This window comes from Taudactylus pleione, unplaced genomic scaffold (genome assembly GCF_031769625.1).
Source record: "Taudactylus pleione unplaced genomic scaffold, aTauple2 ptg002171l, whole genome shotgun sequence".
In the NCBI taxonomy this organism is placed as follows: Eukaryota; Metazoa; Chordata; class Amphibia; order Anura; family Myobatrachidae; genus Taudactylus; species Taudactylus pleione.
The window spans coordinates 154,308-171,982 of record NW_028286565.1 but is presented as its reverse complement, the minus strand read 5'-3'; the positions used below and the strand labels follow the sequence as shown (position 1 = coordinate 171,982).

General features: G+C 46.6%; 1 protein-coding gene across 1 annotated transcript in view; it reads right to left on the bottom strand.

The window, feature by feature from the left end:
• Positions 1 to 13,730: 13,730 nt before the first annotated feature.
• AUP1 (AUP1 lipid droplet regulating VLDL assembly factor) overlaps positions 13,731 to 17,675 on the bottom strand; it is an 80,992-nt gene continuing 77,047 nt past the window's right edge. The window contains exons 7-8 of the mRNA XM_088465830.1: positions 13,932 to 14,000; positions 13,731 to 13,797 (exon numbers count right to left, since the gene is read on the bottom strand). Of these exons, the coding sequence (XP_088321956.1) occupies positions 13,756 to 13,797; positions 13,932 to 14,000 (111 nt within the window). The 3' untranslated portion in view covers positions 13,731 to 13,755. The remainder of the gene's footprint in view (positions 13,798 to 13,931; positions 14,001 to 17,675) is intronic.

The following is a 17,675-nucleotide window of genomic DNA, read 5'->3' as shown; positions in this document are numbered from 1 at the left end:
CATCCTGTACAGTTACTGATCTTATACACTGATCTCTGTATCATCATCATCATCATCATCATCCTGTCACACCCCACTCCCATCCCCTCATCCTGTACAGTTACTGATCCTATACACTGATCTCTGTATCATCATCATCATCATCATCATCATCATCCAGTCACCTGTCACACCCCACTCCCATCCCCTCATCCTGTACAGTTACTGATCTTATACACTGATCTCTGTATCATCATCATCCAGTCACCTGTCACACCCCACTCCCATCCCCTCATCCTGTACAGTTACTTATCTTATACACTGATCTCTGTATCATCATCATCATCATCCAGTCACCTGTCACACCCCACTCCCATCCCCTCATCCTGTACAGTTACTGATCTTATACACTGATCTCTGTATCATCATCATCATCATGTCACCTGTCACATCCCACTCCCATCCCCTCATCCTGTACAGTTACTGATCTTATACACTGATCTCTGTATCATCATCATCATCATCATCATCATCCAGTCACCTGTCACACCCCACTCCCATCCCCTCATCCTGTACAGTTACTGATCTTATACACTGATCTCTGTATTATCATCATCATCATCATCATCATCCAGTCACCTGTCACACCCCACTCCCATCCCCTCATCCTGTACAGTTACTGATCTTATACACTGATCTCTGTATCATCATCATCATCATCATCATCATCATCCAGTCACCTGTCACACCCCACTCCCATCCCCTCATCCTGTACAGTTACTGATCTTATACACTGATCTCTGTATTATCATCATCATCATCATCATCATCATCCAGTCACCTGTCACACCCCACTCCCATCCCCTCATCCTGTACAGTTACTGATCTTATACACTGATCTCTGTATCATCATCATCATCATCATCCAGTCACCTATCACACCCCACTCCCATCCCCTCATCCTGTACAGTTACTGATCTTATACACTGATCTCTGTATCATCATCATCATCATCATCATCCAGTCACCTGTCACACCCCACTCCCATCCCCTCATCCTGTACAGTTACTGATCTTATACACTGATCTCTGTATCATCATCATCATCATCCAGTCACCTGTCACACCCCACTCCCATCCCCTCATCCTGTACAGTTACTGATCTTATACACTGATCTCTGTATCATCATCATCATCATCATCCAGTCACCTGTCACACCCCACTCCCATCCCCTCATCCTGTACAGTTACTGATCTTATACACTGATCTCTGTATCATCATCATCATCCAGTCACCTGTCACACCCCACTCCCATCCCCTCATCCTGTACAGTTACTGATCCTATACACTGATCTCTGTATCATCATCATCATCATCATCATCCAGTCACCTGTCACACCCCACTCCCATCCTCTCATCCTGTACAGTTACTGATCTTATACACTGATCTCTGTATCATCATCATCATCATCATCCAGTCACCTGTCACACCCCACTCCCATCCCCTCATCCTGTACAGTTACTGATCCTATACACTGATCTCTGTATCATCATCATCATCATCATCATCCAGTCACCTGTCACACCCCACTCCCATCCCCTCATCCTGTACAGTTACTGATCCTTATACACTGATCTCTGTATCATCATCATCCAGTCACCTGTCACACCCCACTCCCATCCCCTCATCCTGTACAGTTACTGATCTTATACACTGATCTCTGTATTATCATCATCATCATCCAGTCACCTGTCACACCCCACTCCCATCCCCTCATCCTGTACAGTTACTGATCTTATACACTGATCTCTGTATCATCATCATCATCATCCAGTCACCTGTCACACCCCACTCCCATCCCCTCATCCTGTACAGTTACTGATCTTATACACTGATCTCTGTATCATCATCATCATCCAGTCACCTGTCACACCCCACTCCCATCCCCTCATCCTGTACAGTTACTGATCCTTATACACTGATCTCTGTATCATCATCATCCAGTCACCTGTCACACCCCACTCCCATCCCCTCATCCTGTACAGTTACTGATCTTATACACTGATCTCTGTATCATCATCATCATCATCCAGTCACCTGTCACACCCCACTCCCATCCTCTCATCCTGTACAGTTACTGATCTTATACACTGATCTCTGTATTATCATCATCATCATCAGTCACCCTGTCACACCCCACTGCCATCCTCTCATCCTGTACAGTTACTGATCTTATACACTGATCTCTGTATTATCATCATCATCATCAGTCACCTGTCACACCCCACTCCCATCCCCTCATCCTGTACAGTTACTGATCTTATACACTGATCTCTGTATCATCATCATCATCATCCAGTCACCTGTCACACCCCACTCCCATCCCCTCATCCTGTACAGTTACTGATCTTATACACTGATCTCTGTATCATCATCATCATCATCCAGTCACCTGTCACACCCCACTCCCATCCCCTCATCCTGTACAGTTACTGATCTTATACACTGATCTCTGTATTCATCATCATCATCATCATCCAGTCACCTGTCACACCCCACTCCCATCCCCTCATCCTGTACAGTTACTGATCTTATACACTGATCTCTGTATCATCATCATCATCCAGTCACCTGTCACACCCCACTCCCATCCTCTCATCCTGTACAGTTACTGATCTTATACACTGATCTCTGTATCATCATCATCATCATCCAGTCACCTGTCACACCCCACTCCCATCCTCTCATCCTGTACAGTTACTGATCTTATACACTGATCTCTGTATTATCATCATCATCATCAGTCACCCGTCACACCCCACTCCCATCCCCTCATCCTGTACAGTTACTGATCTTATACACTGATCTCTGTATCATCATCATCATCATCATCCAGTCACCTGTCACACCCCACTCCCATCCCCTCATCCTGTACAGTTACTGATCTTATACACTGATCTCTGTATCATCATCATCATCCAGTCACCTGTCACACCCCACTCCCATCCCCTCATCCTGTACAGTTACTGATCTTATACACTGATCTCTGTATCATCATCATCATCATCCAGTCACCTGTCACACCCCACTCCCATCCCCTCATCCTGTACAGTTACTGATCTTATACACTGATCTCTGTATCATCATCATCATCATCCAGTCACCTGTCACACCCCACTCCCATCCTCTCATCCTGTACAGTTACTGATCTTATACACTGATCTCTGTATCATCATCATCATCATCCAGTCACCTGTCACACCCCACTCCCATCCCCTCATCCTGTACAGTTACTGATCTTATACACTGATCTCTGTATCATCATCATCATCATCCAGTCACCTGTCACACCCCACTCCCATCCCCTCATCCTGTACAGTTACTGATCTTATACACTGATCTCTGTATCATCATCATCACATCATCATCCAGTCACCTGTCACACCCCACTCCCATCCCCTCATCCTGTACAGTTACTGATCTTATACACTGGATCTCTGTATCATCATCATCAGTCACCTGTCACACCCCACTCCCATCCTCTCATCCTGTACAGTTACTGATCTTATACACTGATCTCTGTATCATCATCATCCAGTCACCTGTCACACCCCACTCACCTCCATCCCTGTACAGTTACTGATCTTATACACTGATCTCTGTATCATCATCATCCAGTCACCTGTCACACCCCACTCCCATCCCCTCATCCTGTACAGTTACTGATCTTATACACTGATCTCTGTATCATCATCATCATCATCATCATCCAGTCACCTGTCACACCCCACTCCCATCCCCTCATCCTGTACAGTTACTGATCTTATACACTGATCTCTGTATCATCATCATCCAGTCACCTGTCACACCCCACTCCCATCCCCTCATCCTGTACAGTTACTGATCTTATACACTGATCTCTGTATCATCATCATCATCATCCAGTCACCTGTCACACCCCACTCCCATCCCCTCATCCTGTACAGTTACTGATCTTATACACTGATCTCTGTATCATCATCATCCAGTCACCTGTCAACACCCCAGTCCCATCCCCTCATCCTGTACAGTTACTGATCTTATACACTGATCTCTGTATCATCATCATCATCATCAAGTCACCTGTCACACCCCACTCCCATCCCCTCATCCTGTACAGTTACTGATCTTATACACTGATCTCTATCATCATCATCATCATCATCCAGTCACCCGTCACACCCCACTCCCATCCTCTCATCCTGTACAGTTACTGATCTTATACACTGATCTCTGTATCATCATCATCATCATCATCCAGTCACCTGTCACACCCCACTCCCATCCCCTCATCCTGTACAGTTACTGATCTTATACACTGATCTCTGTATCATCATCATCCAGTCACCTGTCACACCCCACTCCCATCCCCTCATCCTGTACAGTTACTGATCTTATACACTGATCTCTGTATCATCATCATCCAGTCACCTGTCACACCCCACTCCCATCCTCTCATCCTGTACAGTTACTGATCTTATACACTGATATCTGTATCATCATCATCCAGTCACCTGTCACACCCCACTCCCATCCTCTCATCCTGTACAGTTACTGATCTTATACACTGATCTCTGTATCATCATCATCATCATCCAGTCACCTGTCACACCCCACTCCCATCCCCTCATCCTGTACAGTTACTGATCTTATACACTGATCTCTGTATCATCATCATCATCATCCAGTCACCTGTCACACCCCACTCCCATCCCCTCATCCTGTACAGTTACTGATCTTATACACTGATCTCTGTATCATCATCATCATCATCCAGTCACCTGTCACACCCCACTCCCATCCCCTCATCCTGTACAGTTACTGATCTTATACACTGATCTCTGTATCATCATCATCATCATCCAGTCACCTGTCACACCCCACTCCCATCCCTCTCATCCTGTACAGTTACTGATCTTATACATGATCTCTGTATCATCATCATCATCATCATCCAGTCACCTGTCACACCCCACTCCCATCCCCTCATCCTGTACAGTTACTGATCTTATACACTGATCTCTGTATCATCATCATCATCATCCAGTCACCTGTCACACCCCACTCCCATCCCCTCATCCTGTACAGTTACTGATCTTATACACTGATCTCTGTATCATCATCATCATCATCATCCAGTCACCTGTCACACCCCACTCCCATCCTCTCATCCTGTACAGTTACTGATCTTATACACTGATCTCTGTATCATCATCATCCAGTCACCTGTCACACCCCACTCCCATCCCCTCATCCTGTACAGTTACTGATCTTATACACTGATCTCTGTATCATCATCATCATCATCCAGTCACCTGTCACACCCCACTCCCATCCCCTCATCCTGTACAGTTACTGATCTTATACACTGATCTCTGTATCATCATCATCATCATCCAGTCACCTGTCACACCCCACTCCCATCCCCTCATCCTGTACAGTTACTGATCTTATACACTGATCTCTGTATCATCATCATCCAGTCACCTGTCACACCCCACTCCCATCCTCTCATCCTGTACAGTTACTGATCTTATACACTGATCTCTGTATCATCATCATCATCCAGTCACCTGTCACACCCCACTCCATCCCCCTCATCCTGTACAGTTACTGATCTTATACACTGATCTCTGTATCATCATCATCATCCAGTCAACCTGTCACACCCACTCCCATCCCCTCATCCTGTACAGTTACTGATCTTATACACTGATCTCTGTATCATCATCATCATCATCCAGTCACCTGTCACACCCCACTCCCATCCCCTCATCCTGTACAGTTACTGATCTTATACACTGATCTCTGTATCATCATCATCATCATCATCCAGTCACCTGTCACACCCCACTCCCATCCCCTCATCCTGTACAGTTACTGATCTTATACACTGATCTCTGTATCATCATCATCATCCAGTCACCTTGTCACACCCCACTCCCATCCCCTCATCCTGTACAGTTACTGATCCTATACACTGATCTCTGTATCATCATCATCATCATCATCATCCAGTCACCTGTCACACCCCACTCCCATCCTCTCATCCTGTACAGTTACTGATCTTATACACTGATCTCTGTATCATCATCATCATCATCATCCAGTCACCTGTCACACCCCACTCCCATCCCCTCATCCTGTACAGTTACTGATCCTATACACTGATCTCTGTATCATCATCATCATCATCATCATCCAGTCACCTGTCACACCCCACTCCCATCCCCTCATCCTGTACAGTTACTGATCCTATACACTGATCTCTGTATCATCATCATCCAGTCACCTGTCACACCCACTCCCATCCCCTCATCCTGTACAGTTACTGATCTTATACACTGATCTCTGTATCATCATCATCCAGTCACCTGTCACACCCCACTCCCATCCCCTCATCCTGTACAGTTACTGATCTTATACACTGATCTCTGTATCATCATCATCATCATCATCATCCAGTCACCTGTCACACCCCACTCCCATCCTCTCATCCTGTACAGTTACTGATCTTATACACTGATCTCTGTATTATCATCATCATCATCATCATCCAGTCACCTGTCACACCCCACTCCCATCCCCTCATCCTGTACAGTTACTGATCTTATACACTGATCTCTGTATTATCATCATCATCATCATCATCATCCAGTCACCTGTCACACCCCACTCCCATCCCCTCATCCTGTACAGTTACTGATCTTATACACTGATCTCTGTATCATCATCATCATCATCATCATCCAGTCACCTGTCACACCCCACTCCCATCCCCTCATCCTGTACAGTTACTGATCTTATACACTGATCTCTGTATTATCATCATCATCATCATCATCATCCAGTCACCTGTCACACCCCACTCCCATCCCCTCATCCTGTACAGTTACTGATCTTATACACTGATCTCTGTATCATCATCATCATCATCATCATCCAGTCACCTGTCACACCCCACTCCCATCCCCTCATCCTGTACAGTTACTGATCTTATACACTGATCTCTGTATCATCATCATCATCATCATCATCCAGTCACCTGTCACACCCCACTCCCATCCCCTCATCCTGTACAGTTACTGATCTTATACACTGATCTCTGTATCATCATCATCATCATCCAGTCACCTGTCACACCCCACTCCCATCCCCTCATCCTGTACAGTTACTGATCTTATACACTGATCTCTGTATCATCATCATCATCATCCAGTCACCTGTCACACCCCACTCCCATCCCCTCATCCTGTACAGTTACTGATCTTATACACTGATCTCTGTATCATCATCATCATCATCCAGTCACCTGTCACACCCCACTCCCATCCCCTCATCCTGTACAGTTACTGATCTTATACACTGATCTCTGTATCATCATCATCCAGTCACCTGTCACACCCCACTCCCATCCTCTCATCCTGTACAGTTACTGATCTTATACACTGATCTCTGTATTATCATCATCATCATCAGTCACCCGTCACACCCCACTCCCATCCCCTCATCCTGTACAGTTACTGATCTTATACACTGATCTCTGTATCATCATCATCATCATCATCCAGTCACCTGTCACACCCCACTCCCATCCCCTCATCCTGTACAGTTACTGATCTTATACACTGATCTCTGTATCATCATCATCATCCAGTCACCTGTCACACCCCACTCCCATCCCCTCATCCTGTACAGTTACTGATCTTATACACTGATCTCTGTATCATCATCATCATCATCCAGTCACCTGTCACACCCCACTCCCATCCCCTCATCCTGTACAGTTACTGATCTTATACACTGATCTCTGTATCATCATCATCATCATCAGTCACCTGTCACACCCCCACTCCCATCCCCTCATCCTGTACAGTTACTGATCTTATACACTGATCTCTGTATCATCATCATCATCATCCAGTCACCTGTCACACCCCACTCCCATCCCCTCATCCTGTACAGTTACTGATCTTATACACTGATCTCTGTATCATCATCATCATCATCCAGTCACCTGTCACACCCCACTCCCATCCCCTCATCCTGTACAGTTACTGATCTTATACACTGATCTCTGTATCATCATCATCATCATCATCCAGTCACCTGTCACACCCCACTCCCATCCCCTCATCCTGTACAGTTACTGATCTTATACACTGATCTCTGTATCATCATCATCATCCAGTCACCTGTCACACCCCACTCCCATCCCCTCATCCTGTACAGTTACTGATCTTATACACTGATCTCTGTATCATCATCATCATCATCCAGTCACCTGTCACACCCCACTCCCATCCCCTCATCCTGTACAGTTACTGATCTTATACACTGATCTCTGTATCATCATCATCATCATCCAGTCACCTGTCACACCCCACTCCCATCCCCTCATCCTGTACAGTTACTGATCTTATACACTGATCTCTGTATCATCATCATCATCCAGTCACCTGTCACACCCCACTCCCATCCCCTCATCCTGTACAGTTACTGATCTTATACACTGATCTCTGTATCATCATCATCATCATCATCCAGTCACCTGTCACACCCCACTCCCATCCCCTCATCCTGTACAGTTACTGATCTTATACACTGATCTCTGTATCATCATCATCATCATCATCCAGTCACCTGTCACACCCCACTCCCATCCCCTCATCCTGTACAGTTACTGATCTTATACACTGATCTCTGTATCATCATCATCATCATCAAGTCACCTGTCACACCCCACTCCCATCCCCTCATCCTGTACAGTTACTGATCTTATACACTGATCTCTGTATCATCATCATCATCATCATCATCCAGTCACCTGTCACACCCCACTCCCATCCCCTCATCCTGTACAGTTACTGATCTTATACACTGATCTCTGTATCATCATCATCATCCAGTCACCTGTCACACCCCACTCCCATCCCCTCATCCTGTACAGTTACTGATCTTATACACTGATCTCTGTATCATCATCATCTCCAGTCACCTGTCACACCCCACTCCCATCCCCTCATCCTGTACAGTTACTGATCTTATACACTTATCTCTGTATCATCATCATCATCAGCCAGTCACCTGTCACACCCCACTCCCATCCCCTCATCCTGTACAGTTACTGATCTTATACACTGATCTCTGTATCATCATCATCATCATCATCATCCAGTCACCTGTCACACCCCACTCCCATCCTCTCATCCTGTACAGTTACTGATCTTATACACTGATCTCTGTATCATCATCATCATCATCCATTCACCTGTCACACCCCACTCCCATCCCCTCATCCTGTACAGTTACTGATCTTATACACTGATCTCTGTATCATCATCATCATCATCATCCAGTCACCTGTCACACCCCACTCCCATCCCCTCATCCTGTACAGTTACTGATCTTATACACTGATCTCTGTATTATCATCATCATCATCATCACCATGTCACCTGTCACACCCCACTCCCATCCCCTCATCCTGTACAGTTACTGATCTTATACACTGATCTCTGTATCATCATCAACATTATCCAGTCACCTGTCACACCCCACTCCCATCCCCTCATCCTGTACAGTTACTGATCTTATACACTGATCCCTGTATCATCATCATCATCATCCAGTCACCTGTCACACCCCACTCCCATCCCCTCATCCTGTACAGTTACTGATCTTATACACTGATCTCTGTATCATCATCATCATCCAGTCACCTGTCACACCCCACTCCCATCCCCTCATCCTGTACAGTTACTGATCTTATACACTGATCTCTGTATCATCATCATCATCATCATCATCATCCAGTCACCTGTCACACCCCACTCCCATCCCCTCATCCTGTACAGTTACTGATCTTATACACTGATCTCTATCATCATCATCATCATCCAGTCACCCGTCACCCCCCACTCCCATCCCCTCATCCTGTACAGTTACTGATCTTATACACTGATCTCTGTATCATCATCATCATCATCATCATCCAGTCACCTGTCACACCCCACTCCCATCCCCTCATCCTGTACAGTTACTGATCTTATACACTGATCTCTGTATCATCATCATCATCATCATCATCATCCAGTCACCTGTCACACCCCACTCCCATCCCCTCATCCTGTACAGTTACTGATCTTATACACTGATCTCTGTATCATCATCATCATCCAGTCACCTGTCACACCCCACTCCCATCCCCTCATCCTGTACAATTACTGATCTTATACACTGATCTCTGTATTATCATCATCATCATCCAGTCACCTGTCACACCCCACTCCCATCCTCTCATCCTGTACAGTTACTGATCTTATACACTGATCTCTGTATCATCATCATCATCATCCATTCACCTGTCACACCCCACTCCCATCCCCTCATCCTGTACAGTTACTGATCTTATACACTGATCTCTGTATCATCATCATCATCATCCAGTCACCTGTCACACCCCACTCCCATCCCCTCATCCTGTACAGTTACTGATCTTATACACTGATCTCTGTATTATCATCATCATCATCATCATCACCATGTCACCTGTCACACCCCACTCCCATCCCCCTCATCCTGTACAGTTACTGATCTTATACACTGATCTCTGTATCATCATTATCCAGTCACCTGTCACACCCCACTCCCATCCCCTCATCCTGTACAGTTACTGATCTTATACACTGATCTCTGTATCATCATCATCATCATCCAGTCACCTGTCACACCCCACTCCCATCCCCTCATCCTGTACAGTTACTGATCTTATACACTGATCTCTGTATCATCATCATCATCATCATCCAGTCACCTGTCACACCCCACTCCCATCCCCTCATCCTGTACAGTTACTGATCTTATACACTGATCTCTGTATCATCATCATCATCATCATCCAGTCACCTGTCACACCCCACTCCCATCCCCTCATCCTGTACAGTTACTGATCTTATACACTGATCTCTGTATCATCATCATCATCCAGTCACCTGTCACACCCCACTCCCATCCCCTCATCCTGTACAGTTACTGATCTTATACACTGATCTCTGTATCATCATCATCATCATCCAGTCACCTGTCACACCCCACTCCCATCCTCTCATCCTGTACAGTTACTGATCTTATACACTGATCTCTGTATCATCATCATCATCATCCAGTCACCTGTCACACCCCACTCCCATCCCCTCATCCTGTACAGTTACTGATCTTATACACTGATCTCTATCATCATCATCATCATCCAGTCACCCGTCACACCCCACTCCCATCCCCTCATCCTGTACAGTTACTGATCTTATACACTGATCTCTGTATCATCATCATCCAGTCACCTGTCACATCCCACTCCCATCCCCTCATCCTGTACAGTTACTGATCTTATACACTGATCTCTGTATCATCATCATCATCATCATCATCCAGTCACCTGTCACACCCCACTCCCATCCCCTCATCCTGTACAGTTACTGATCTTATACACTGATCTCTGTATCATCATCATCATCATCATCATCCAGTCACCTGTCACACCCCACTCCCATCCCCTCATCCTGTACAGTTACTGATCTTATACACTGATCTCTGTATCATCATCATCATCATCATCCAGTCACCTGTCACACCCCACTCCCATCCCCTCATCCTGTACAGTTACTGATCTTATACACTGATCTCTGTATCATCATCATCATCTTCCAGTCACCTGTCACACCCCACTCTCATCCCCTCATCCTGTACAGTTACTGATCTTATACACTGATCTCTGTATCATCATCATCATCATCAAGTCACCTGTCACACCCCACTCCCATCCCCTCATCCTGTACAGTTACTGATCTTATACACTGATCTCTGTATCATCATCATCATCATCATCCAGTCACCTGTCACACCCCACTCCCATCCCCTCATCCTGTACAGTTACTGATCTTATACACTGATCTCTGTATCATCATCATCATCCAGTCACCTGTCACACCCCACTCCCATCCCCTCATCCTGTACAGTTACTGATCTTATACACTGATCTCTGTATCATCATCATCATCCAGTCACCTGTCACACCCCACTCCCATCCCCTCATCCTGTACAGTTACTGATCTTATACACTGATCTCTGTATCATCATCATCATCATCCAGTCACCTGTCACACCCCACTCCCATCCTCTCATCCTGTACAGTTACTGATCTTATACACTGATCTCTGTATCATCATCATCATCCAGTCACCTGTCACACCCCACTCCCATCCCCTCATCCTGTACAGTTACTGATCTTATACACTGATCTCTGTATCATCATCATCATTATCCAGTCACCTGTCACACCCCACTCCCATCCCCTCATCCTGTACAGTTACTGATCTTATACACTGATCTCTGTATCATCATCATCATCCAGTCACCTGTCACACCCCACTCCCATCCCCTCATCCTGTACAGTTACTGATCTTATACACTGATCTCTGTATCATCATCATCATCATCATCCAGTCACCTGTCACACCCCACTCCCATCCCCTCATCCTGTACAGTTACTGATCTTATACACTGATCTCTGTATCATCATCATCATCATCATCATCATCCAGTCACCTGTCACACCCCACTCCCATCCCCTCATCCTGTACAGTTACTGATCTTATACACTGATCTCTGTATCATCATCATCATCATCCAGTCACCTGTCACACCCCACTCCCATCCTCTCATCCTGTACAGTTACTGATCTTATACACTGATCTCTGTATCATCATCATCATCATCATCATCCAGTCACCTGTCACACCCCACTCCCATCCTCTCATCCTGTACAGTTACTGATCTTATACACTGATCTCTGTATCATCATCATCATCATCATCATGTCACCTGTCACACCCCACTCCCATCCCCTCATCCTGTACAGTTACTGATCTTATACACTGATCTCTATCATCATCATCATCATCCAGTCACCCGTTACACCCCACTCCCATCCCCTCATCCTGTACAGTTACTGATCTTATACACTGATCTCTGTATCATCATCATCCAGTCACCTGTCACATCCCACTCCCATCCCCTCATCCTGTACAGTTACTGATCTTATACACTGATCTCTGTATCATCATCATCATCATCATCATCCAGTCACCTGTCACACCCCACTCCCATCCCCTCATCCTGTACAGTTACTGATCTTATACACTGATCTCTGTATCATCATCATCATCATCATCATCCAGTCACCTATCACACCCCACTCCCATCCCCTCATCCTGTACAGTTACTGATCTTATACACTGATCTCTGTATCATCATCATCATCCAGTCACCTGTCACACCCCACTCCCATCCTCTCATCCTGTACAGTTACTGATCTTATACACTGATCTCTGTATCATCATCATCATCATCATCATGTCACCTGTCACACCCCACTCCCATCCCCTCATCCTGTACAGTTACTGATCTTATACACTGATCTCTATCATCATCATCATCATCCAGTCACCCGTCACACCCCACTCCCATCCCCTCATCCTGTACAGTTACTGATCTTATACACTGATCTCTGTATCATCATCATCCAGTCACCTGTCACACCCCACTCCCATCCCCTCATCCTGTACAGTTACTGATCTTATACACTGATCTCTGTATCATCATCATCATCATCATCATGTCACCTATCACACCCCAGTCCCATCCTCCGCACCTTCTGTACACGGGATGCAAAGTCTTCATCTGACTCTCTGGGGCATCGGGACACTGGGGGAAGCCACCTACATTCGGAGAAATACCATTATTAGATGAGATATAGAGAGAACATAGAGAGAGGGCCAAGCAGCCAGGGGACATGGAGAGGGGATAGAATGAGGGAATAATTCTACAAAATGATAAATTGTTAGTACCTTACTTGATAAGCTGTGTATGGTGAAAAGAGCGTCCAAAACAGCTCAATATACCAGGGAGAACTTGTAACCGCCTGCAACAGAATGAGATTCTGAGTGACCAAATGCAGGGAATAGTAGGATCACAAGATGGAGCGCAAAGGACCACTAAATAATCACAGCGACTACAACACACACACACAGTAACTCCAACACACACAGTGACTCCAACCCACACACAGACACAGTGACTCCAACCCACACACAGACACAGTGACTCCAACCCACACACAGACACAGTGACTCCAACCCACACACAGACACAGTGACTCCAACCCACACACAGACACAGTGACTCCAACCCACACACAGACACAGTGACTCCAACCCACACACAGACACAGTGACTCCAACCCACACACAGACACAGTGACTCCAACCCACACACAGACACAGTGACTCCAACACACACAGACACACAGTGGCTCCAACACACACACACAGTGGCTCCAACACACACACACAGTGGCTCCAACACACACACACAGTGACTCCAACACACACACACAGTGGCTACAACACACACACACACACACAGTGGCTACAACACACACACTAACTACAACACACACAGTGACTACAACACGCACAGTGACTACAACACGCACAGTGACTACAACACGCACAGTGACTACAACACGCACAGTGACTACAACACGCACACACACACAGTGACTCCAACACACACACACAGTGACTACAACACACACACACTGTGACTCCAACACACACACACTGTGACTCCAACACACACACACAGTGACTCCAACACACACACACAGTGACTACAACACACACACAGTGACTACAACACACACACAGTGACTACAACACACACAGTGACTACAACACACACACTATCTACAACACACACACTATCTACAACACACACACTATCTACAACACACACACTAAATACAACACACACACTAAATACAACACACACACTAAATACAACACACACACTAAATACAACACACAAACACGGACGCAGTGACAACAGATACATACAGAGCAGAAAGTGCAGCCTAGCTAGGAAATACTCGGCAGAGGGGACGCAAGCAAAGGACACCAAGCAACAGAGAGAGAGATAGACAGAGAGAGCAAAGAGACCACGTGTATCAGAGCTAGGGGAGAGAGGAGAGAGGTGACCACAGGAGAGAGACAAAGCGCTTAGATACAAAGTGCATGAGAGCTAGGGGAGAGAAGGAGAGAGGAGACTGCAGGAGAGAGACAAAGCGCTAAGACTCAAAGTGCATGAGAGCTAGGAGAGAGGAGGAGAGATGAGACCGCAGGAAAGAGACAAAGCGCTTAGATACAAAGTGCATGAGAGCTAGGGGAGAGATGAGACCGCAGGAGAGAGACAAAGCGCTTAGATACAGTGTATGAGAGCTAGGGGAGAGAAGGAGAGAGGAGACTGCAGGAGAGACAAAGTGCTTAGATACAAAGTGCATGAGAGCTAGGGGAGAGAGAAGAGACGAAACCGCAGGAAAGAGACAAAGCGCTTAGATACAAAGTGCATGAGAGCTAGGGGAGAGATGAGACCGCAGGAGAGAGACAAAGAGCTTAGACACAAAGTGCATGAGAGCTAGGGGAGAGAGGAAACCGCAGGAGAGAGACAAAGCGCTTAGATACAAAGTGCATGAGAGCTAGGGGAGAGAAGGAGAGAGGAGACCGCAGGAGAGAGACAAAGCGCTTAGATACAAAGTGCTTGAGAGCTAGGGGAGAGAGGAGAGAGGAGACCGCAGGAGAGAGACAAAGCGCTTAGATACAAAGTGCATGAGAGCTAGGGGACAGGAGGAGAGAGGAGACCGCAGGAAAGAGACAAAGCGCTTAGATACAAAGTGCATGAGAGCTAGGGGAGAGATGAGACCGCAGGAGAGAGACAAAGAGCTTAGATACAAAGTGCATGAGAGCTAGGGGAGAGAGGAAACCGCAGGAGAGAGACAAAGCGCTTAGATACAAAGTGCATGAGAGCTAGGGGAGAGAAGGAGAGAGGAGACCGCAGGAGAGAGACAAAGCGCTTAGATACAAAGTGCTTGAGAGCTAGGGGAGAGAGGAGAGAGGAGACCGCAGGAGAGAGACAAAGCGCTTAGATACAAAGTGCATGAGAGCTAGGGGACAGGAGGAGAGAGGAGACCGCAGGAAAGAGACAAAGCGCTTAGATACAAAGTGCATGAGAGCTAGGGGAGAGAGGAGACCGCAGGAGAGAGACAAAGCGCTTAGATACAAAGTGTATGAGAGCTAGGGGAGAGAAGGAGAGAGGAGACTGCAGGAGAGAGACAAAGCGCTTAGATACAAAGTGCATGAGAGCTAGGGGAGAGAAGGAGAGGAGGAGAGAGGAGACCGCAGGAGAGAGACAAAGCGCTTAGATACAAAGTGCATGAGAGCTAGGGGAGAGAAGAGACCGCAGGAGAGAGACAAAGTGCTTAGATACAAAGTGTATGAGAGCTAGGGGCGAGGAGGAGAGAGGAGACCGCAGGAGAGAGACAAAGCGCTTAGATACAAAGTGCATGAGAGCTAGGGGAGAGAGGAGACCGTAGGAGAGAGACAAAGCGCTTAGATACAAAGTGCATGAGAGCTAGGGGAGAGGAGGAGAGAGGAGACCGCAGGAGAGAGACAAATTGCTTAGATACAAAGTGCATGAGAGCTAGGGGAGAGAGGAGATCACAGGAGAGAGACTAAGCGCTTAGATACAAAGTGCATGAGAGAGCTAAGGGAGAGAAGGAGAGAGGAGACCGCAGGAGAGAGACAAAGCGCTTAGATACAAAGTACATGAGAGCTAGGGGAGAGAAGGAGAGAGGAGACCGCAGGAGAGACAAAGCGCTTACATACAAAGTGCATGAGAGCTAGGGGAGAGAGGAGACCGCAGGGGAGAGACAAAGTGCTTAGATAGAAAGTGCATGAGAGCTAGGGGAGAGAAGGAGAGAGGAGACCGCAGGAGAGAGACAAAGCGCTTAGATACAAAGTGTATGAGAGCTAGGGGAGAGAAGGGACCGCAGGAGAGAGACAAAGCGCTTAGATACAAAGTGCATCAGAGCTAGGGGAGAGAGGAGAGAGGAGACCGCAGGAGAGAGACAAAGCGCTTAGATACAAAGTGCATGAGAGCTAGGGGAGAGAGGAGATCACAGGAGAGAGACAAAGCGCTTAGATACAAAGTACATAAGTGCTAGAGGACAGGAGGAGAGAGGAGACCGCAGGAGAGAGACAAAGCGCTTAGATACAAAGTACATAAGTGCTAGGGGAGAGAAGGAGAGAGGAGAGAGGAGACTGCAGGAGAGAGACAAAGCGCTTAGATACAAAGTGCATGAGAGCTAGGGGAGAGGAGGAGAGATGAGACCGCAGGAAAGAGACAAAGCGCTTAGATACAAAGTGCATGAGAGCTAGGGGAGAGATGAGACCACAGGAGAGAGACAAAGCGCTTAGATACAAAGTGTATGAGAGCTAGGGGAGAGAGGAGACCGCAGGAGAGAGACAAAGCGCTTAGATACAGTGTATGAGAGCTAGGGGAGAGAGGAGACTGCAGGAGAGACAAAGTGCTTAGATACAAAGTGCATGAGAGCTAGGGGAGAGAGGAGAGAGGAGACCGCAGGAGAGAGACAAAGCGCTTAGATACAAAGTGCATGAGAGCTAGGGGAGAGGAGGAGACAGGAGACCGCAGGAGAGAGACAAAGCGCTTAGATACAAAGTGCATGAGAGCTAGGGGAGAG